Genomic DNA, 22,163 nt, shown 5'->3' with positions numbered 1-22,163 from the left:
CCAGAGAGGCCAACTCCTAGCCATGCAGTACAAATGTCTTCAGTGTTCCCCAAAACCCAAGCTCCCTTGAGGAAAAAGGTGACCAGACAGCTGCCTCCACAAGGACATGTCCATTTTTTATCTGTTTTACAAACTAGATTCCATATGAGACCTAGCTTGGAAAATAAAGAAATGGAAATGTCTCAATAGCCTAAAAATAAAGTTTGAAAAGCTACTGGCACAGCAGAAAAGATGCTATAACCCAAGGGACTCAGGTTTCAATAGTTTCTGATAACCTCTGCCATTAACTTGTCATACAACCTCTCCAAATTTCACTTCCTTCATTTGCTAAATAAGGAGACTCAGTTCAACAGGTCCATACAGCAGAAATATTAAAGAATTATTTCCACATAACAAAGTTCCTTTAAAAGTCCATGTTGGCAGAGTGAATGGACTAAGTAGAGAAACACATATTCTTACACCAGCTAAAAAGTAATTTGCATTTGCTTTAGTGGAAAAAAAAAAAAAAGACAAGAAGGGACTTCTAGTTGTGGAGGTAGGAAGAAGGAATAAAAAACATGAATTAGGTTGGACAAAACCAACGATTTAAAGGCACTGGATATTGACCAAAGGCAGACAATTATCCTTAAAACAGTTAAAGCTTCAAGTATGAACACAAGATTTTATAGCTTTCTTGCCTGGGACTGCCCCAATCCCCATACATCAACCTGCAATCAATCAGAGAAAAACGTAGTTTTATCACCACAGGGCTACCTGCAAAAATGAGCAGCTTTACTGCTTGCTGCCAAAAGATACGGCTCAATTTGAAACCAGCAACTGAAGGGGGAATAGTGGAAATCCATGGTTTTGCCAGCTAAAAGTAGAAAATTCGATAGGGAACAAATGAAGAAAACCCACAGTTTTGCTAACCAGATGTTATAGCCCCAGTTCAGACAAGAAGTACCATGGCCAGAAATATAACCTTGGAATTTAGGACCAAGATAAGGTCTCCACACATATGATTAACTGGGACACTAGACACATATTGCAGAGGGGGATGTGGGAAATGAGAGATGAGATGGCAAGAAAGCCTACTGAAAGATAAAAAGCAAGATTTGAGAACTGATAACAACACTGTACATCTATCTACCCAACCCCCACAGAGAAGTTTTAGAAGCCTTATGAGCTTGAGGTGTTTGAGCACAACCTTTGTGCAATCATTGGCTGCAAAAGCTAAGCAGACACAGGAAGCCAGAATAAAAATTGAAATTAAAAATTTTAAAAACTAAGAGTCAGCAGTGGTCATCCTTATTTATAGACAATATGATCTTATATGTATGAACTCTTAAGAGTTCACTATTAAGTGAATTTCACCACAGTCATAGGATACAAGCATGTATTTTTAAAAACTGTATTTCTTATACTATCAACAGTCTGAAAAGAAAATAATTCCATAAATAATAACATCAAAAAATAATACTAATAAACTGCTTAGGAATAAATCTAACAAAAGAATTAAAAGTCCTACCCTGAAATTACAAAACATTGTTGAAAGCAAAATTAAGAATCAAGTAAATGGAGAAATATACTAGGTTCGTGAATTTGAAGACTCCACATTAAGATGGCAGTTCTCCCCAAACTAATTGCAGATTCAGCATTATCCCTAACGAAATGCCAGCCCAGTTTTTAGAAACTGACAAGCTGATCCTAAAATTTATATGAAAAGGCAAAGGATCTTCCATAGCCAAAAAGAACTTGGAAAAAGAAATTAGGGTTAAAGGACTTATATTACTTCATTTCAAAACTTAATATAAGGCAATAACAATTAAGATAGTGTGGCATTATGGACAGACACATATAAATGGAAGAGAACAGAGATTCCAGAAATAAGCCCACACCTGTGTGGTCAAATGATTCTCAACAAAGAAGCCAAAGAATTCAAGGGGAAAAAAGATGGTCTTTTCAACATACTGTGGAGGAATAATTGGTATTCTTTACCTCATTCACAAAATTCAGTTAAAGTGGATTACAGACCTAAATATAACAGCTAAAACCATTAAGCTTCTAGAATAAAACAGTGGAGAATCATCGTAACTTTGAGTTAGGCAAATAATTCTTAGGTATGACACGAGATGTACAATGCATAAAATAAAGAATTGATGAACTGGATTTCATAGAAATTAAACATGAAACAGTAAGCCATAGACTTGTATCCAGAATCTATAAAACATTCTTAAAACCATAATAACACAAATAATCCACTAAATAGAGGCAAAATATTCAAACACTTCACCAAAGATATAGATGAAAAATTAGCACACGAAAAAGCATTCACTATTGTTAGTTATTAGGAAAATATAAATTAAAACCAAAATGAGATATCATTGCACACCTATTAGAATGGCTAAAATTTTAAAAACCTGACAATACCAAGTGTTGTCAAGCATGTGGAAAAACTGGAACCCTCATATATCACTGGTGGTAATGTAAAATGGAAGAGTCACTTCAGAAAACAGTTTGATAATTGTGAGTCCTGCCATGGCCCACTGGGTGGAATGGGGGAGAGTGTAGACTACAATGCAGACCACTGTCAATGCAGTGCAGCAGTGCTCCAAAATGTATTCACCAGGTGCTATGAATGGGCCACGATGATGGAAGAGTTGTTGATGTGTGAGGAGTGGGGTGTGGGGGTAGGGGGTATATGCAGACCTCAGATTTTTTGAATGTAACATTTAAAAGAAAAGAAGAAGAAAAAAAAAGAAAGAAAGAAAACAGTTTGGTAGATTATTAAAACGTTAAATGGGAAAGTGGCTGTGGCTCAATCAGTTGGGCTCCCATCTACCATATGGGAGGCTCTGGGTTCAGGTTCTGGGGCCTCCTTGTGAAGGAAGGCTCACCCGCACGCCACAGAGAGCTGCCCAGCCTGCAAGCACCCCAGAGGGCCGACTCAGCAAGGTGATGCAACAAAAAGGGAAAGAAGTAAAAACACAGAAGAGTGTGTGGCAAATGGACACAGAGAGCAAAACAACAAGCAAGCCTTAATTTGGGGGGGGGGGGCATGGAATAAAATTTTAAAATATAAAAAATTTTTTTAAAAAGTTAAATGTCCACTGATCATATAACCTAGTAAGTGTACTACTGGGTATCTAACCAAAAAAAAAAAAAAGGAAAATATACATCCACACAACAAAGGCATTTATAGGAACAGTCACAAAAGCATTATTCAAACACTAGAAACAATCCAAATGTACACCAATGAATGAAAAAACAAAATATAGGATATACATATAATAGAAGGCTACTCACCAATAAAATTTTAAAACTATGAAATACATGTATATTTATGGTATTAAAAGATAAAAATGTTGGTATTATATAATACTATACATATATTTTATGCATTTCTAAGTTTCTAAACTTTTTGTGTGTCGTCTGCTGGCCATCACATGTCATCTACAGCTTCCACAGAATTTCCCCCAAATTTCTATTTAATTTCTTATGCCAACCCACAATATTATCAAAACCTCGATAGAGAGAGTCACGATGTGGAAGGGATAACTGTCCTGGTGAAAGAAGCAAACTACAAAAGACTATATATTGTATGAATCCATTCATATAAGATTTCTAAAACTGGCAAAAGTATAGTCAGAGAGCAGACTGCCGATGCCTGGAGTTAACAGTGGGGTGGGAAATGACTAGTCACAAGAAACTTTTGGGGTGACAGTATTAAGTGTTTGCTTCTATCAGATGAATGAATTAAGGACTGTGGATCTTTTCATTTATCACGAGTCTAACAACACCTGGGCTCAACACTTCAGCACTTCTCTATGGGTAACCTGAAGAGACACCTTCCAGCCCTGTGCCAATTTTTAGCACATCTTCTTAAATTACTCTCTTATTGGAACCATACAGTGTCCAGGAAACAGTCAACATCCCAGTAACCTCTGATCAGAGAGCACCCACAGGGGTCTAATTTAAACCTCTTCATTAAGCCTGTATATATATAGTTAAGCAATGATAGAACAGAGAAGAATATACATATATATATATGACTTACTAAGTAAACTGTTTAACATATCCACATCCAAATCTGTGGATCTCTTTTGCTGCTGGGCTACTAACTGACAAAAGTCACGTGCAGCTCTCACAATATCTGCTTTTCCATCTTCTGGGGACAGCACCATCACTGCAGATTGGCAATCTAAAACTGGAGGAAAAAACAAACAAGGTATTAAAACAAACAAACAACAACAACAACAACAAACTCTCTTCTAGACATACTTCAAAATCAGTTTTAAGAAATATTAGGTTCAGGTCAAATTAAAGGTAGTTCTTAGAGTAAACAAGTATCTAAACTCTTCTATTCATTAACAAAATGTAGTTAGCTCTCATTTCTGAAAGGGTGTACACATTCAAAATCGTGTTTATGTATACCTTTATATGCTGTCTTCTTTTCTAAGTGCTCGGAAAGACCTTGTGTGAATGAATCCTCAAGAAAGAGGAATTCTGATCACAGGCTAGCTAACAGTTTCCACTTACTTATCTGAAATGCCTTCTACAATCATAGTTCTGTTCGCAGTGATATAGGATAGAGGGAAAAAAATTGACGCTTGGGAGGGGGAAAACGTGTGCTTCACTGGAAGACTATGCACTGTTTATAGCACACACTTCTACCTTACAACTGATGGGATCATAGATAATTGATAGCAATGCAAACTTGTCTACTGACAAGCAAATTCTTTCTTGTCTGAAAGAGTGAGTACCTTCTCTCCCACCCCAAGTCTTGCCACTATTTATATGTTCATTTCAATATCCCTGATTTGTAAATGTTTAGTTCTTTTGAACCAGTTATAAAATATGCCTCATTCTTGATTATTTCTGAGTTAAATCAATCTTTAACACGTGTTCTTTTTTTCATATCTATGTCATGATTATATATTTTTTTCTGAGACATATTTTATTAATAAGATCATGAGGGAAAAATCTAATAAATCTGATGATTAAAGACCATGATAATGAAGACTAACAGCAAAATGAATGAATTGCCTTGAAATGCAAGACACATTTGCATATGTCACATATTAGACATTCAATTTTACACTCATGCTTACCTTGATCATCTTTGTCATTACTATTTGCAAACTCTGGTGAATATTTGGAACAATCTAAGCCAAGAAGTTCCTGCTGTTGTTTTAAAATTTCATCCATCAATCTGGAATTATTTCTTTTGAAAATACCTTACAAAGAAAAAATGCAAGTAAATCACAACTAGATTAATTTATCCCCTTCAATAATTGATATAAGCTTGTTATGAAAATAATATTAGGTCCAAACTGAATAAATTCCAAATGAAGAAGGAATGTCTAATCCTAAACTAGAATCTCAAAGAATCTCAAAAAACTTTGTTAACACATGAGTATGACTTTAGACCAAAATAAAAATGTACAAGGGTACCTACTAAGTGGCAATGTGAATATGACAGCAATTTAGTCCTAGAAAGGAATTTTAAGAGATCATGTAGTTGAAACCTTATTTGCAGATTTATAATCTGAGAACTAATGTCCTTAAATGACTTGTTGAAGAATTTATAAATTGTAGCTGTGGTCTAGTCTAAAGTCCAGATCTTTGTGATTTCTCTGCAGATGAGGTAGATTAAATACTATTATCCCAGCTCTAATAATTTTTTGAATCTTAAGAAAAACTAATATGAATTAGGCAAAAGTAGAAAATAGATAAAAATAACTAAATAGATAAATAGATAAAAGTAACAAAACCTACATTTAGTAAATTCAAACAAAGCACAGAAATAAACAAAACATAGAAAGATAAAAAAGTTTTTGATCTTCCAACTATGCAAAGTTAAAACTTAAACCACTATCATATCATTAAGAAAGATGAAGGAACTATATATCAAACACTTAATATAAAACTAAGGACTCTAAAAATAAGCAGCAGATTTTTAGCTATTTTCAAAGAGCCAGCTTTCTAGTATCACTGCATTTTTTATCTTTATCAACTGTGTTATTCTTTTCAATCACGTTTGACTTTAGAGCAGTTCACAGATTAACAGGGAAAGAGGACAAGAAAACATATACAAAACACAGCACAGAATATACTGTATACAAATGTCAAGCCAGTATTATATGCGAAACAGCAATTCAAACAGCAATCCACTCTGCAAGACTTGAGCTGAGCTGAACTCAGAAAGCAAGAGACTTAAATTAAAATAATTCATTTGAAAGGAAGAAAATGGAGGGGAAATTTAGATGGGGAAAATGCTTCAGAAAAAGCACAGAGTTTAGAATGTTCGAAAGATAGACAAATACTGCTGATGCAAAGGATTTGAGGGTGAGGGAATAAAGGCTAGGGTGGCCTAATTGTTTCTTCACTTTGCCTACAGAATGGGTAATCAATGATTTCTTAGTGTGGAAATGTGGAAATGAGTATATTTAGGGAAATTAACCTGGCAACAATATAAGGGAGGCCAGTCAGCAGACCACTGCAGTGATCCACATATAATGCAATGAACAATGGAAAAGAAGGATTCGCTACAAAGGAAGAAGGGCAAGTACACCATACATGACTGTGGCAGTTGGATATTATTTATGAATCCCAAAAGTGAGATTTTATTTGTAAACTAGTCTGTTCACCTGGGTGTGCTGTCCTTTGATTGTATTAGATTCAGTGAGGGGCCTCTGATTAAATTTACTTGATAAAATCAATTTAGAGCTTCTGATTGGGCTACATCAGTAAGATGTAGCTCCGGTTGAGTCCCCACCCCCTTGGTGGGCCTGTATAAATGGACACTCACTCAAGAGCCAGAAAGATACTGGAAGCCCTAGGGACGAGCCCTATGCCAGCCTACAGCTGAGATTGGAAGGAGCTGGGCCCACAGAGCCTTAAGAGGAAAAAGGAAGGAGAGACAAGGCAGAGATCGCCAGTCACCTTGCTTCAACACTTGACAAAAGACTTTGAAGAGAAAACAGTGTAGAGGTGGACTCTTTAGGGCCTTGTGACTGTAAGCTTTTAACCCAAATAAATACCCTTTATAAAAGCCAACAGATTTCTGGTACTTTGTATCAGCACTCCTTTGGCTGACTAATACAGCCTAGGAAATAATAAGCAAAAGAACAGTAAAGGTTTGAGGGTGGTGGGACAACAGGTGATTTAAAAATTTTAAATCATAACTGCTGTAAAGTTGTTTATATAATGTTAAAGGAAAACAAAAAATCAAAGCCCACTTTCTTAATGTTCTATTTCTAATGAAGGCACCACTACCTACCATCCAGACACCTAGGCATCTTCTCTGCTCCTTAGCATTATCATCCCTCCCTACCACCCTTATGATATGCTAAAGCCACGTGCTCTTCTATAACAAAGTTTCCTGTATTCATAACCCTTCTATTGCCGCAACTCTGTTTTAAGCCATTTTCCTCTTCCTTATAGTATTACAACCACCTTTCTCATGAGTCTTCCTGCCCCTTCTAATAAGTATCACCCCACTTGACTACCAGATTAAACTTCTCAGGTATATCTTCAATCCTAGAATATTCCAACTTTAGTATTTTCAATAGCTCTGAAATACCTAGTGCATTAAGAATATACTGCTCAGCTCAGACTTAACATTCCAGCCTATGGCTCCCATGCTTGGAGTCTGGAAATAATATATGTTTATAAAATGAAGGAACCTTTCTGTTTCTCTATAGTGCTCTATCCTGAACAAATGAGAATTGCCAAAGTTCCCCAAAACACACGGAGTGATTCTCCAACCTCCATCCTTTATTATATTACCATCTCTACTCAGAACCTCTCTATCCTATTCCCACAATTGTAAAACTTCTCCAATTCATCAAGGTCTAGCTCAAAAATCACGTACCTTCAAGATGCCAATTCCCCAGCGAGATGAGGCCCTTTTTTCCTCCTATGAATCACTTCCTCCACATACACACACTTTGTTGAACACCCTTAACAAATTAATGCTTTGCTTTTTACTATATTTATAGCTTACTTCTCCTGAACTGCAGTCTTACTTGTGAAGTTGGGTCTTACATCTCTCATTCCACACAGGAGAGTTAAATGTTTATTTAACAAAATGCCAACCAACAGGGAAGCAGACTTGGCCCAATGAATAGGGCGCCCGCCTACTACATGGGAGGTCTGCGGTTCAAATCCCAGGCCTCCTTGACCCATGTGGAGCTGGCCCATGCGCAGTGCTGATGCGCGCAAAGGAGTGCCACGGAGGGGTGTCCCCCACATTGGGGAGCCCCATGCGCAAGGAGTGCACCCCATAAGGAGAGCCGCCCAGCGTGAAAGAAAGTGCAGCCTACCCAAGAATGAAGTTGCACACACAGAGACCTGACACAGCAAGATGACACAACAAAAAGAAACACAGATTCCCGGTGCTGCTGCTAAGGACAGAAGCAGTCACAGAAGAACACACAGCGAATGGACAGAGAGAGCAGACAACTGGGGGAGGGAGGAGAGAAATAAATAAAAAATAAATCTTAAAAAAAAAAAAATGCCAACCAACAATAACAAAATATAAAGGGATGTGTCAATGAATGGATTTTTATTTTTAAGTTTCTAGAACCTCTTATAATAAAAGCAGATACTTCCATATCACATAAAGGTAAAAATTCTGTTAAAGAGGAAGAAATTACACAAAGGTACAGTTACAAAGTATCTTTTTATAAAGACCTCCATATAGTCATTTTAAACAGAATCTTTCTCTTAGCTGATATAGAGGAAGACATGAAATAGAAATGTATAGTGTTTTAGTTTGCTAAAGGCTGCCAATGCAAAATACCATAAATGAGTTGGCTTTTATATTAGGATTTTATTAGGGTAAAATCTTACACTTCTGAGGCTGTGAAAATGCCCAAATTAAGGAATCGTCAGAGATGCTCTCTTACCCAAGGTCGGCTGGTGACCACCCTGGACTCAGGCCATATGTGGCAAGGCAAAATGGTGGCCAGTCTCTGCCTTCTCCTTCAGGCTCACTTTCTCTCTGAACTCAGCCATGGGTAATCAGGCATATGGCTGTCTCTCAGCCTTTGGGATCCACCACCCCTCTCAGCCTCTGGGCTGTAGGAAATCCTGGAGTCCTTTGTCACATGGCAGGGTGAAATGGTGCCTTTCAATATGAGTCTCTGCATGTTTCTCCCATTTTGATAGGACTCCAGCAAAAGGGCCAAGATCCACCTGGGTCACACCCTCAACTGGTGTACTTCAACCAAAGGCCTCCAATTGAACTCAATCCAATCAAAGGGTCCCATATCCATAGGAATGGATTAACACCAAGAAAACTATCTTTTCTGGGATCCACAAAAAGCTTCAAATTGTCACATATAGCTTCAGAGAAGTGTCAAATGCAGAGATAAAACAGATTATGAGCAAGATGAAAATGAGTCCTGATACCTCATAACATAACAGAGTCAGAAACTAGAATACAAGTTATCAGAGGACAGGGTAGAGATAGGGAATGTTGAGTTAATCCTTAATTCCTACAGAATTTCTATTTGGGGTGATGCAAAAGTTTTGATAATGGATGGTAGTGATGGCAGTACAACATTGTGAATGTAACTAACACCACTGAACTATATATTTAAATGTGGTTAAGTGGGGGAAAATTTTGGTTGTACAGTAGGACCTTGTTTTACACGAACTCAACACACACAAATTCAGGTATACACAATGGCAACTGAAAAGCATAAAGGAAGAGAGAACTAAAATTTTTAAAAATTATTTCTATAATTTTATTTATTGTTACTAGAGTATGTGCTTATTTTTTAAAGGTGTGAGAAGTATGTTCATATAAGAAATACTTATTAAATAACTGGGGTTTGCTATTATGGAAAACCTATATAGAGTCAGGAGCAAGGCAGGAGTGAGGCAAATGCTCTGGGGCAGGGAGCAGAATGCTGATCCAGTGGGGGTGTCTAGGCAACACCACCCACTGGCTCACTGACCTCAGGCACCTTCCTGGTCTCCCATTGGTTGCCACCATTTTTTTTTCCTCTGTGGGAGGACATGGAGAGACCTTGGGATGGGGCAGTCTGCTGGGACACTGTGTAGATGAATGAGAGAAAGAGAATAAGTGTTAAAAATATTTCTCTAATTAATTTTGTTACTAGAATTGTTTGCCTTATTTATAGAAAATGTGATAGGTATATTCACATAAGAAATATTTACTAAGTAATGGTGTTTGCTATCATGCTCGATTTTCAACCAATGCAAAGAGACTTGGAATGTACTGGTTGCATAAAACAAGGTCCTACTGTGCATATATTAATAAAAATTAAAAACAAAAACAAACTGTAGCAGTTTGATGTTACTGATGAATTCCAAAAAGAAATATTGGATATGTTTGTAAACTGATCTCTTCATCTGGGCATGAGATTATATTGGATTCAGAGGTTTACTTGTGAGTAGGGCGTTGAATACCCACCCCTTGGTGGATGGGGACTTGCAGATAAAAGGCATGGCAAAGGAGAGAGTTGAGGGTTCTTAATGTTGGAGTTTAGATGTTGGAGTTTGATGTTGGTCTTAAACTGGAGCACTAGCAAGAGAGACAGAGCCGTTCAGCTGATAGTCTACAGCTGACCTTGTGGAGAAAACAGAGGAGCTGAGCCCAGAGCAACCCAGGAAGCCTGAACCCTCGCAGACATTGGCAGCCATCTTGCTCCAACACATGAAAATAGACTGGTGAGGGAAGTAAATTTGTGCATTATGGGCTGGTATGTGTAAGCTCCTACCCCAAATAAAAAGCCTTTATAAAAACCAACCGATTTCTGGTATTTTGCATCAGCACCTCTCTGGCTTAGGACTGTATAACACAAACAGTGATCCCTAATGTAAAGCATGTACTATAGTTAATAGCATAATTATAATATTTTTTTCATCAGTTATAACAGAGGTACCACACTACTGAAAAGTGTTAAATAATAATAAGGGTGTAATATGAGAGCTCTGTATTTTCTGCTTGATTTTTCTGTAAACCTCCAACTTCTCTAACTTAAAAAAACATGTTAAAAAACAACAACACTTCCCCAGCTGAGGTCATCACTATTACTAGGATCACTCTACTGCATATTTTCTCTAAGCAATTAGGTTTTTCACCATTATTCAAGAAAAATGCCAGTAAAACTGGTGAAAATAAAAATTAAGTGGAAAGAGAGCATTACATGTGACCAGAAATGTAGTCAGAGGCCATAACAAGAAGGGAGCCTGTGGGCCTGGGTAATGAGCTTAGAAAGCATTCCAAGCTTGGGAAGCCACCGAAAGGTTTTACTGAGTTTCAGTGATGAAGTAAAAAAAAGATCACTTTGCTGGTGGGCAAAGAATGGATTACACAGCACCAAGATTAGAAAGAAATAAAGATCAATCAGGAGGCTACTGCAATAACCCAGGCGAAAAGTTATGACTCAAATTAGTCCATACAGTGGAGACCAAAACAACTGGCAGATTAGGATGCATTCTAGGAGTAAGGCCAAAGAGACCTGACCTTAGATTACAGGTGGATATGATACTGAGATTAAGACTCACAAAGATATATAAATTTTTAGCTTGAGCAAATAAATATGGAGCTGTTAGGCAGGGATTCGGATTCAGGCACCTGGAATTATGGGAGAGATCGGGACTGGAGATACATATCTGGGTGTCAGCACATAGGTGGTACTTAAAGACATGGGATTGGATAAACTGGGACAGAGGTTAGGAAAGTACTACTGGGGATTATGGCTGCTTTCTGGCTAAAAAGCAGAGTTGAGCAGTTGTGACAGAGACCATATTGCCCACTAAGCCAAAATATTTACTATCTGCCTCTTTAAGAAAAAAGTTTGCAGGCCTCTGAAAGTAATAGTGGGAACCCAGAAAGACAAAGGAATCCATGCAGGACAAAACTCTAGGAAACTCCAACATTTATAAGTGGAACCAAGGAGAAGCTAAACATAAGGCAAAGAAAGAACAGGCAGTGATACAGATAGAAATCCAAGCATGAGTTTCCACGTGGTGTCACAGAAGCAAGACGCAAAAATATTTCAAAGAGAGTAGTCAATCAAATATGCCCAATGCCTCTATTAGCTCATATACTGTATGCAGGTACTCTAAAGTCTCTAGAGTTAAAATGACATCTTGGAATTATCTATAAGTTTCACCATTTAGTCTACATCCTTACACCCCAGCATATACCTATAAATGGGTAATAAAATTAAGACACTTCTCTTCAAATTAAGGGAACCAAATACCAAAGATTTTAACCAGATAAGTATACAGTCAGCAAATCTTATCTGTATTCCTTAAATACTGCTTTTTAAAAAATTTATGTGAAACATATAATCAATTATACAAAATAAGACTTTTTAAAAACTCATTTAATATATCTTCTTTTAAATTGGAAATTAGTTTTAACTTGGGTTATTCCTTCCCTTCTACAGAAACAGACTTCTTAAGAAATATCTAGGGAAGCAGACTTGGCCCAGTGGTTAGGGCATCCGTCTAACCCCAGGTTCAAACCCCAGGCCTCCTTGACCCGTGTGCAACTGGCCCATGCGCAGTGCTGATGCACGCAAGGAGTGCCATGCCAGGCAGGGGTGTCCCCGCACAGGGGAGCCCGACGCGCAAGGAGTGCGCCCCGTAAGGAGAGCCGCCCAGCGCAAAAGAAAGTTCAGCCTGCCCAGGAATGGCGCCGCACACACAGAGAGCTAGCACAACATGACGCAATAAAAAGAAACAGATTCCCGTGTCACTGACAACAGCAGAAGTGGACAAAGAACACGCAGCAAATAGACAGAGAGAACAGACAACTGGGGCGGGTGGGAGAAGGGGAGAGAAATAAATAAATAAATCTTAAAAAAAAAAAAATCTAACAGCCTATATTTACAAGAACAAGGGATGAGAAGGGAGAAAAGTGAGATAAACACTACACAATCTCTCCTGATTATAAAGTACATCACCAGACATGTAAGTAAATAGTATTTACAAATAAAAATGAATGTCCATCCTTCAATATAGCCCACCTTTTTCCTTTTTAAACTAGACAAGTAAGTTATCTAATGATTATCCTCATTTAACTTCCCTAGCAACCCAATTATAACACTATTATAGGGCCATCTTCCGAGAAGAAAACATTTAATTACAGAACATTTAAAATGGAAAAAAAAATTACCATTAAAATTTTACAGTAGTTATAACAAAATAAATCTTATAAGCCAATAAATAATTTTATTGCAAGAGAAAGCCAGAGGATAATTCACAGAACATTTTAAATTGGAATTAGTGTGCTGTAGCAAGAGAACAGATGTGTATAGTGGTGACGTAGTATAATGAACTGAGTGCTAGGTTTGAAGCCCCAGCTCTTCACTCAAGAGATGTGCAAAATGAACAAACCATTGGGCTTTCCCATTTTTAAAATGGGATTATTTTCTAAGTCTCTGCTCACCTTACAAAGTAATAGTTCATTCCAGTGCAGGCACTCCTTAAAATAAAATTTAGTTGATGAAAAAAGTAAAATGTGCTGTATGACCGAAAGTATGAACACTCACATTGATAGCATGAAGAAAATTCTATTTGCTTATAAATGTCTTTTATAAATCATTTCTACCACCTATAGATAAGTACCTCTTTACTACAGCTTTAAGATAACCCAAAAATAATCAGGAATTGTATTAAAAATGACTAAACTGTGGTCATCTATTATCAATGGAAATTAGTGTAATATAATGGTGACATGCAAAAGCTTTGAAATAAAATCTGGTTTGAATCCCAGCTTTGCTTACTTGGCCAGTGTATTAGTCAGCCAAAGGAGTGCTGATGCAAAATACCAGAAATCTGCTGGGCATTATAAAAGGTATTTATTTGGGGTAGGAGCTTACAGATACCAGGCCATAAGCATAAGTCTCTTCCCTCACCAAAGTCTATTTGGAGCAAGATGGCTGACGACAATAGCAAGGGTTCAGGCTTCCTGGGTTCCTATGTTCCTGGGGCTTGCTTTACTCTGGGTTCAAGGTCCCTTCCTTCCTCGTGCTGGCTTCTCTTTCCTCTGGGTGCTGACTTTCCAGGTGTTCAGCATCAAGCTCTAACATCAGAAATCCCAAACTCTGTTCTTTGCCATGCCTTTTATCTGTGAGTCCCCACCCAACAAGGGGTGGGGACGCAATGCCCTAATCATAACTAAATCATGCCCAGGTACAGATCAGATTACGAGCATAATCCAGCATCTCTTTTTGAAATTCATCAATTATATCAAACTGCTACAGCCAGGTTCTTGGCTTTCTAAGTCTGTTTCTTGATCTGTAAAACCATTAGACAATTAAATGCACTTGTTTGCACAGAATTTGGTACATGGTAAGAACTCAACAAATGGAAATAATGGATCTATGTACTTTAATACATAGATCCTGTACTATAGTCAAATAGAAGGGTGCTCAGAAATGAAGCCATTTAAAAAGTTAACAAAAGTAAAATATAAATGTAAAATTCTGTATAAGATATGAACTATGCAAAGGTGAAGGTTATGAAAAGGACATTCCTTTACATGAGTTTCCACATGAGTAAAGACAAGTACTCCCGGTTGTAGTGCTTGGTATAGCAACAGTAATCACAATTATATTTGGACTTTCAACCTTTCTGGCAACTCTGTAAGTCAGTATAAGGAGAACAATACTTACTAAAATAAAATCAAATTTTCTAATACTATCCGTATCAGTATGCCAAAACAATAAATGACAGCAAACTATGGTCAATATTTTAAGGCTTCTGGGTATTTATGATGGGAAAAGAAACTGCAATTCAGTTCATTGTGCTTGTAATACACGGAATACATACAGACTACCTATTACACCCATAATATGGACCTATACTGATCAGATGAGTTAAGATGCAAAGGATATACAGCACCTGAGAAGCTTACTAAAATTCCAACATATATTTATATGGATACTACTACACAAAGCAGAGAAGAAAAATACCTTTAGAGATGTTCAAGGTTCTGAGGAGATTCAAGGTTAGAGCAAGATTGGGATAGTCAAGAGAAGCTACACAGGAGATGACAGGATGGACACATAAGGATCAATGATAACCTTCTGACAGATCAATGATATTTGCGAGAAAAATGAGAAGAGGACATTCCAGGAGGAGGTAATATCAAGTAAACCAAATTCGTATGCAGCAAAAGGTATATATAAATCTACAAAACTGTAGACATTAAAAGACTTGTGAAAACACATTAGGATATGAGAAAATATAAATGCTTTGCTTTATGTAAACTATCTCTTACATGCTACATATAAAATAGCTTAATTTTGAGTCATTTTTTAGACTTTCCCAAAGAACTTGACAATTCTAGATGATACAATATTATATATTTAATTTTATTTGTTTTAAATCTTGGCATTATAGAATTGGATTGTTTGTGCTCATTGAACCCATTAAAAGATAGGCTATTTTTTGAGGAAGTGAAGAGCTCAAGAAGAAAATTAAAATTAAGAAATACTATGAAAGAAAAAAAAGTATATATAGGAGAACAGCGAGAAAAGAGTTGGGCAAGCTGAGAGTACACTGGGCAGACCATTTTAATGCTAGTGTGAGAAATCTGTACCCAAAAACAATTTCAAAAGACATCCAGTACAAATTTACAACTAGGAAAGCAAGTTGTTGGATCATTTTGATTTACAGCAAATAATACTAAGGCCCACTGATTATCCTCCCTCAGAAAAATGAACTGCTCTCCAAGGTGTCATCTTACCTCACCTGTCAATTTTTCATTATATAGACATTTACTGCTCCCAACACTCTACTCAATGCTGTTGCTCAAGCCAAACTGGGAAATGCTGCTACTGCGGAATTCCCTGTTTTCATACTCACAGATGCACATGCAAACACACACATTAAACTGCTGATGCACATCCAAATTCCAACAACTATTTTTATAAGACTCAGTTTAGGTCCTTACTAGGGCCATATGGGGGAGCTTTGCTTCTCAGGGATTTTTCCCTTTTCTCCCTATTTTTTAAATAAAGTATTTTACACACTCTTAGGATTTATAGATTAGTTTGTATTAATCTTTAGTAGATACCCCTAAATTGAGAGTTAATTCCTTAAGTGACACCATTCCTTGTACTTCTTTAGAACCCCATGCTTCATAGAGTACTTCATAGAGTACGCTATACCACAGCAGGTACTCAATAAATGTAAAGTTAATAAGTACTTTAATAGGATTTCTTTATAAGCTATTATTATTTTAAAAACAGAAACAAGTATCGGAGAGAATGTAGAGAAATTTAAACTCTAATGAATCTTTGTGGGAATATAAAATGCACAGAGATTTTGGAAAGTATAATTATGGTTCCTCAAAAAGTTAAATATAGAATTACTATTTGATCTAGCAATACCATTTCTAGGTATATACAGAGGAGTGAAAACAAGGTCACAAACAGATACTTATAAACCAGTGTTTATAAGAGTATTATTCACAATAGTCAAAAACTGGAAACAACCCAAATGTCCATCAACCAATGAATGGATAAACAAAATATGGTACATACACACAATGGAATATTATTTGGCCATAAGAAAAAAAATGAAGATATGAGATATGCTGCAACCTGGAAGAATTTTGAAAACATTACGCTCAGTGAAACAAGCAAGACACTAAGGACAAAAAGTGTATGAATAAAGTAGCATAAATGCAGATACTAAAAAAGCAGATTAGAGGAAACGGACTTGGCCCAGTGGTTAGGGCCTCCGTCTACCACATGGAAGGTCCATGGTTCAAACCCCGGGCCTCCTTGACCCATGTGGAGCTGGCCCACGCGCAGTGCTGATGTGCGCAAGGAGTGCCCTGCCATGCAGGGGTGCCCCCCCCCCCCCGCATAGGGGAGGCCCATGCGCAAGGAATGCACCCCATAAGGAAAGCTCCCCAGCACAAAAGAAAGTGCAGCCTGCCCAGGAATGGCGCCACCCACAGGGAGAGCTGACACAAGATGACGCAACAAAAAGAAACACAGATTCCTGTGCCTGTGCCGCTGACAACAACAGAAGCGGACAAAGAAACCAGACACAGCAAACAGACACAGAGAACAGACAACAGGGGTAGGGGGGAGGGGAGAGAAATAAATAAATAAATCTTTTTTTAAAAAAATAGTAGATTAGAGGTTACCAGGGAAGGGAGATAGGGGGAGAGGGAAAGGAGGAGTGTGTGCTTATAATATAAAAATAAGAACTGGGGGGCAGGGGGAGAGAAAAAGAACAAAAGCAAAAAAACCCAAAAAACTAGTTCCTAATTAAGGGAGGAAAAGGGGACTGAAGAGGTCACATTTATTGGAGCTGGGCCTTGGGGGAAAAAAATCTATACAGAAAAAGGCTAAAATAGAAGTGTATTTGAAAATGTGAATAAAGCTTAAGTATCTATACTTGCCCTGTTTTCCTGAAAAAGAGGAAATTCTCTTATAGCCACATGGCCTGCTCCCCACCACTTTCATGTCTACACTAAACCACAGAGTCTTTCCTTGGCCACCCTTTTTTTTTTTTTTTAAAGATTTATTTATTTATTTAATTTCCCCCCCTCCCCTGGTTGTCTGTTCTTGGTGTCTGTTTGCTGCGTCTTGTTGCTTTGTCCGCTTCTGTTGTCGTCAGCGGCACGGGAAGTGTGGGTGGCGTCATTCCTGGGCAGGCTGCTCTTTCTTTTCACGCTGGGCGGCTCTCCTCATGGGCGCACTCCTTGCGCGTGGGGCTCCCCCACGCGGGGGACACCCTTGGGTGGCATGGCACTCCTTGCGCGCATCAGCACTGCGCCTGGCCAGCTCCACACGGGTCAAGGAGGCCCGGGGTTTGAACCGCGGACCTCCCATGTGGTAGACGGACGCTCTAACCACTGGGCCAAAGTTGGCCACCCTTTTTAAAACTTCAACCCCTCCTCCACCAGTGACTTTCAAACTCCTGTATCCCTTTCCCAGCATTATTTTTCTTCATAGCATTTATTATCTAGTATACCATGTATCTCACTCATTTTTCTTATTTGTGAGTCTCCCTCCCACTAACTGGTCAGTTTTGTTCACTGCTATACCCCCATGCCAGATATAGTGCCTGGCACATAATAGACACTTAATTGTCAGCTGTTAAATGAATTAATCAATCAAAAAAAGAATGGATAAGTTGAAGGACTCTTATTGCAGATAATGAAATCACCCCTTATCCCTTTAAAAAAAAATTCAAACCACTTTTACAGTGCTGAGTCCATTCACTAAAAATGCCCCTAAAACGCCTTTCAGTAATTAGTCAATACTTGCTTGAGTTTGACTTCTTCCTTTTCATTACCAACTATTTTTCTTTTAGCAAATGTAACAAAGGGTATTTCATATCATGTGATGTACAATATCATATCAGCAATTTAATAACAGGAACTTCCAGAACAAGGAAATGTGGTGATACTATAATCTGTGCCTAAGCAAGGTAATCGATTTAAGTACACATTTCACCTTCCCAAGCAGAGGCACTTGCTTTAAAGAGCTACCTGGATATTTGACCTCACGGTCAATTCACCAGATTGCTTAATGGCTTTAACTAATTTCCATTTTTGCTTCACTCTATTTTCACCCCTGGACAATAGTTCTGTTGTATTGGTTTACACAAAGATTCTGTCACCTCCTAAGAGTCTCATGATTTTACTGGTCTGCTAAGTTCTTTAGCAAGTTCCATAAAATGTCAGTCTATGATAAACTTTGCCCGACAGGGTAAGTCATCATTTGTTGATGACATCTACTGAGTCACCATATTCCTTCCTGGTTGCAGAAAAGGAGCCAGAGCAAACATTATTCTAACATTCTGTAAGAGTTACTGTCTGACCTAGACCTACTTTTTCCGACAAAACTCTATCCATAAACCCACCTGACACAGATTTAAAGGTAAAAGTCAGGTAGTAGCTTCTCTGGAGAATGCCAGTAAATTTAAGTTATTGAATAGAGAATAAAACATTAGTTTACTTTCCTTCATACTAATACTCTTAAATCATTATCATATGTTTACCTATAAGGAAATTCTGTTGTTTTAGGATTTCACTGAAACCCAAATCCAACCTTACCTCCTACTCATTCTTCAATGCCTAGCCTAAATCCCATCTCTGCAAAAACTTCTCAAGTTCCTCCATCAGAATTTCTCTTCTCTTCACATAGTACTTACTTTTGTCCCAAGGCTTCTTGTTATTAACCATGTTATCTGAGTATGTGTCTCCTTCCCCACAAATCTGACAGTCCATATTAAATGCAAGATTCCAAGAAATGTGCTTTGTGCTTGTATCACCCAAAAAGTGTTGCATTTTTGTACTTAGAATGTTCCCTAGGGTGAAACTCATTCCCTCGTTTGCAGTACCTACTACACAAACTAGGTCTAAACCCCCAGCCTGTGACTTAAGAACCTCTCTGAAGAAACATGACCTTGGACAAAGCAGTGAATGATTCTGAGCTTCAGCTCCCTCGTTTGTGGAACAAGGGTATACAAATACCATTTATCTTACAGGTATATTATCTTATATATAATTGTAATATAATATATTACAATTATAATATATTATATTATAATATAATAAAAATATTATAAAGAATATTTTTAATGTAAGGAAAGCGAATGAATGGAAACCAGAGCCTTAGCAGGTGTTCAACAAAGCTTAACTCTTCCTCTAAAGCGCTAAGCGCCGTGATTTGCACGTGAGGGCTGCAGGACTGGGGAATTCGGAGAGCTCTGAGGACGGCTGGGTGAGGCGCGCCCAGGGCACACCTACAGCTGTGCAGGTTCCGCTGTCGGCGACCACCTGGTCCCCCGCCCGGTCACCCGCCCGGCCTCACCTTGGTGGTCGTAGACGCTAATGTAGGAGATGCCCACGGCCATACACCACACCACAAGGCTTGCGATGTCCGAGAAGCTGGGCTCCTGCTCCTCCTCAGTGATCACCAGGCCCATGTGCACCGGCAGCTTCTCCAGGGAACGGCCGTCCGCGCGCCAGCGGAGCCTGGGGTGGGCGGCGGCCGGCCCTGGCCCCTCACGCGGGTGCCGGTAGTGCCGGCGGTTTCTGCCGGCAGCCGGGGGCTTGCGGAGCGTGAAGCCGAGCGGCGCTAGGACCGCGGCGGAGGCGGCGCGACAACAGCGCCGCCAGATCCAGTTCCAAGTGCCGAACCGAACGCGGAGCCAGGAGGTGAGCGTGCGGTGCAGACAGAGCAAGGCGTGCAGCACCCGCCACACCAGTTCATACAGCCCCGTCATACTCTCGTGGCGCCCGGTCGCTCTCCCTTCCCTACCTCCCTCCCAGAGCCGCGGCTCAGTGGCTTCTTATCCGCCCTGACGGTTGGCGCGAGCCATCGCTCCACTTTCGCCCGCCCCGCTCACCCGGACCCCTTTCCTCTGCCAACACTTCACCTCGCCCCCGCCGCCATCTTCCTCTTACCTCCGCAACCCCGCCCCCAACAGCACATGGACAATTCTGATTGGCCGACGCGGAGCTCTGACGAGGCTTCTGGGTCGGAGGGTGGAGAATGTGGCCTAGCACCACGCAGCGAGGGAGGGCGCGCGCCTGTGAGCGACTCGGACGCGGGGGCCGAGAGCGCCCCCTGGCGATAAGGAGGGCGGGGGCGCCGCTGGTCCGTCTGAGCAGAACCCGCGCAAATCTCACGTCTTCAAGGCTGGAATGGGCGATTCCAGGGACCCGGCGTCCCTCGGGTCTTGGGCATCTTATACTGTCTCTTCTCACGGCCTCGCCAGAAACGGTTTCCAAGGCGTAAAATTGACCCAAGTGGATTGGTACAAGGAAGACCCTGGGGGGTGGAAAGCAGCCTTCACCAAGTGTTGATGCTGGGGATAAACCAGAGTTCCCAAAGGAAAAGTGTCTGCAAGAAGCAGAAGTGTGCCCCTCAGAGAGGCCTCGCGGCTATTCTCTGGTCAAACCTTTTAGTTAAGGCTAATTCTTCCCAAAGTGGGAAAGATCCTATTCCCACGTCATTTCCCTCTAAACCGAATCCTTAGCGGGCAGTCCATTGCTTAGTACGGAAGAAAGAGGTTCCACTCCTGGCAGTTAATTCGCTTCATTCTTTTATTCATTTATCCAGTAAGCGATTACTGAGTACCAGTGTTGAGTTGGGTTTAAACTGTTCAGGAAAACAGACGTGAACCCTGACCTCAACCACCACCAGCACTGGAAGTAAATTGTGCATCCAGCCGTATCTTTCTCTTCACACACCCTAAAGTTCTAGGCGACCTGGTCAAAGATTGAAAGTGGTCTTCTGGCCAATTCTGTACTTCTCTGTAGCGATTCTGTACTGTTTTTGCCCTTTTTGCCCATGTTCTTTACTCCTCCTGGGTTTCTGTTTCCCAAATATGTGTTGCCCAAATCCCAACCCATTTTCAAGGCTCATCTTATAAGCCACCTACTCCCTGATCCCCTTGAGCCCTAGCCTGTAATAATGTCTCCTTTCCTGAAAGTCTCAGGGCTCCTTGTAAATTTCATAGTTCTATTGACAGCACTTCCCATTATGCCTATATGGTGTGTATATATAATATTTTATGAATTATATGTATATAATAAAACTATTTAATTTTTGGTATAACTACCCAATCTTTGCCCTCTCGATTCCCCTTTTCCCACTGGCAAGCATCTCTTAACATCTTGGCTACATTAACTTTTCATTCATTGTCATTTTTTCAACTGGTCTTAACTCAGTATTTAAGACTCAGTTCACTTTATTCTAAAACTTGAATATCATATCTGTCTCCAAATTTTCCTCCCTTTGGCAGCTCAGCCTGAGAAAGTGAGGAGTGGGAACCAGAGACACCCTTCATACACTTGTCCGTGTCTCTGTCACCTCTGGACCAGCTCGTCCTGTGTTGGACAAGAAATGGAAGAGGGAAAAGACGGTGACTGGGAAGCTGTAACCTTCTTCCTCGCTGGCCATTCCTGCTGATCTAAATCCTTCTTGATGCTAAGGCCGCTGCCAAGGCACCAACATACCTCTGAGATTTGGCTACATTATCCCATGGCTGATACCCTGCCACATTCTTTCATGGACTCACTTCTTTGCCCCAGTGCTTTCCAGTTCCAACAAGGTGAGAGCCATCAATCTCATCTCCCCATAGTCAGCTCTGGGGTGTGCAGGCCCTTGCAGGGTGCATCTTTTGTACTTCTCTGAATCGCAAACTTGAGGAGA

General features: G+C 39.6%; 1 protein-coding gene across 3 annotated transcripts in view; it reads right to left on the bottom strand.

The window, feature by feature from the left end:
* NUS1 (NUS1 dehydrodolichyl diphosphate synthase subunit) overlaps positions 1-20,469 on the bottom strand; it is a 28,653-nt gene extending 8,184 nt beyond the window's left edge. For 2 of the 3 annotated variants that reach the window (XR_011650118.1, XM_058307328.2), the window contains exons 1-3: positions 19,815-20,431; positions 5,091-5,216; positions 4,037-4,186 (exon numbers count right to left, since the gene is read on the bottom strand). Coding sequence is in view for 2 of the 3 variants with exons in the window: in XM_058307328.2 (XP_058163311.1) it covers positions 4,037-4,186; positions 5,091-5,216; positions 19,815-20,229 (691 nt within the window). In the remaining variant the exon portion in view is untranslated. Of the gene's footprint in view, positions 1-4,036; positions 4,187-5,090; positions 5,217-19,814 lie in introns of all 3 variants that reach the window. The other variant, XM_004471244.4, reaches the window with a different exon arrangement.
* Between the last annotated feature and the right edge of the window lie 1,694 nt (positions 20,470-22,163).

Source organism: Dasypus novemcinctus, chromosome 11, assembly GCF_030445035.2.
Source record: "Dasypus novemcinctus isolate mDasNov1 chromosome 11, mDasNov1.1.hap2, whole genome shotgun sequence".
Classification (NCBI taxonomy): Eukaryota; Metazoa; Chordata; class Mammalia; order Cingulata; family Dasypodidae; genus Dasypus; species Dasypus novemcinctus.
Note: the sequence above shows the minus strand (reverse complement) of the source record. Positions and strands in the feature narration are given on the sequence as shown.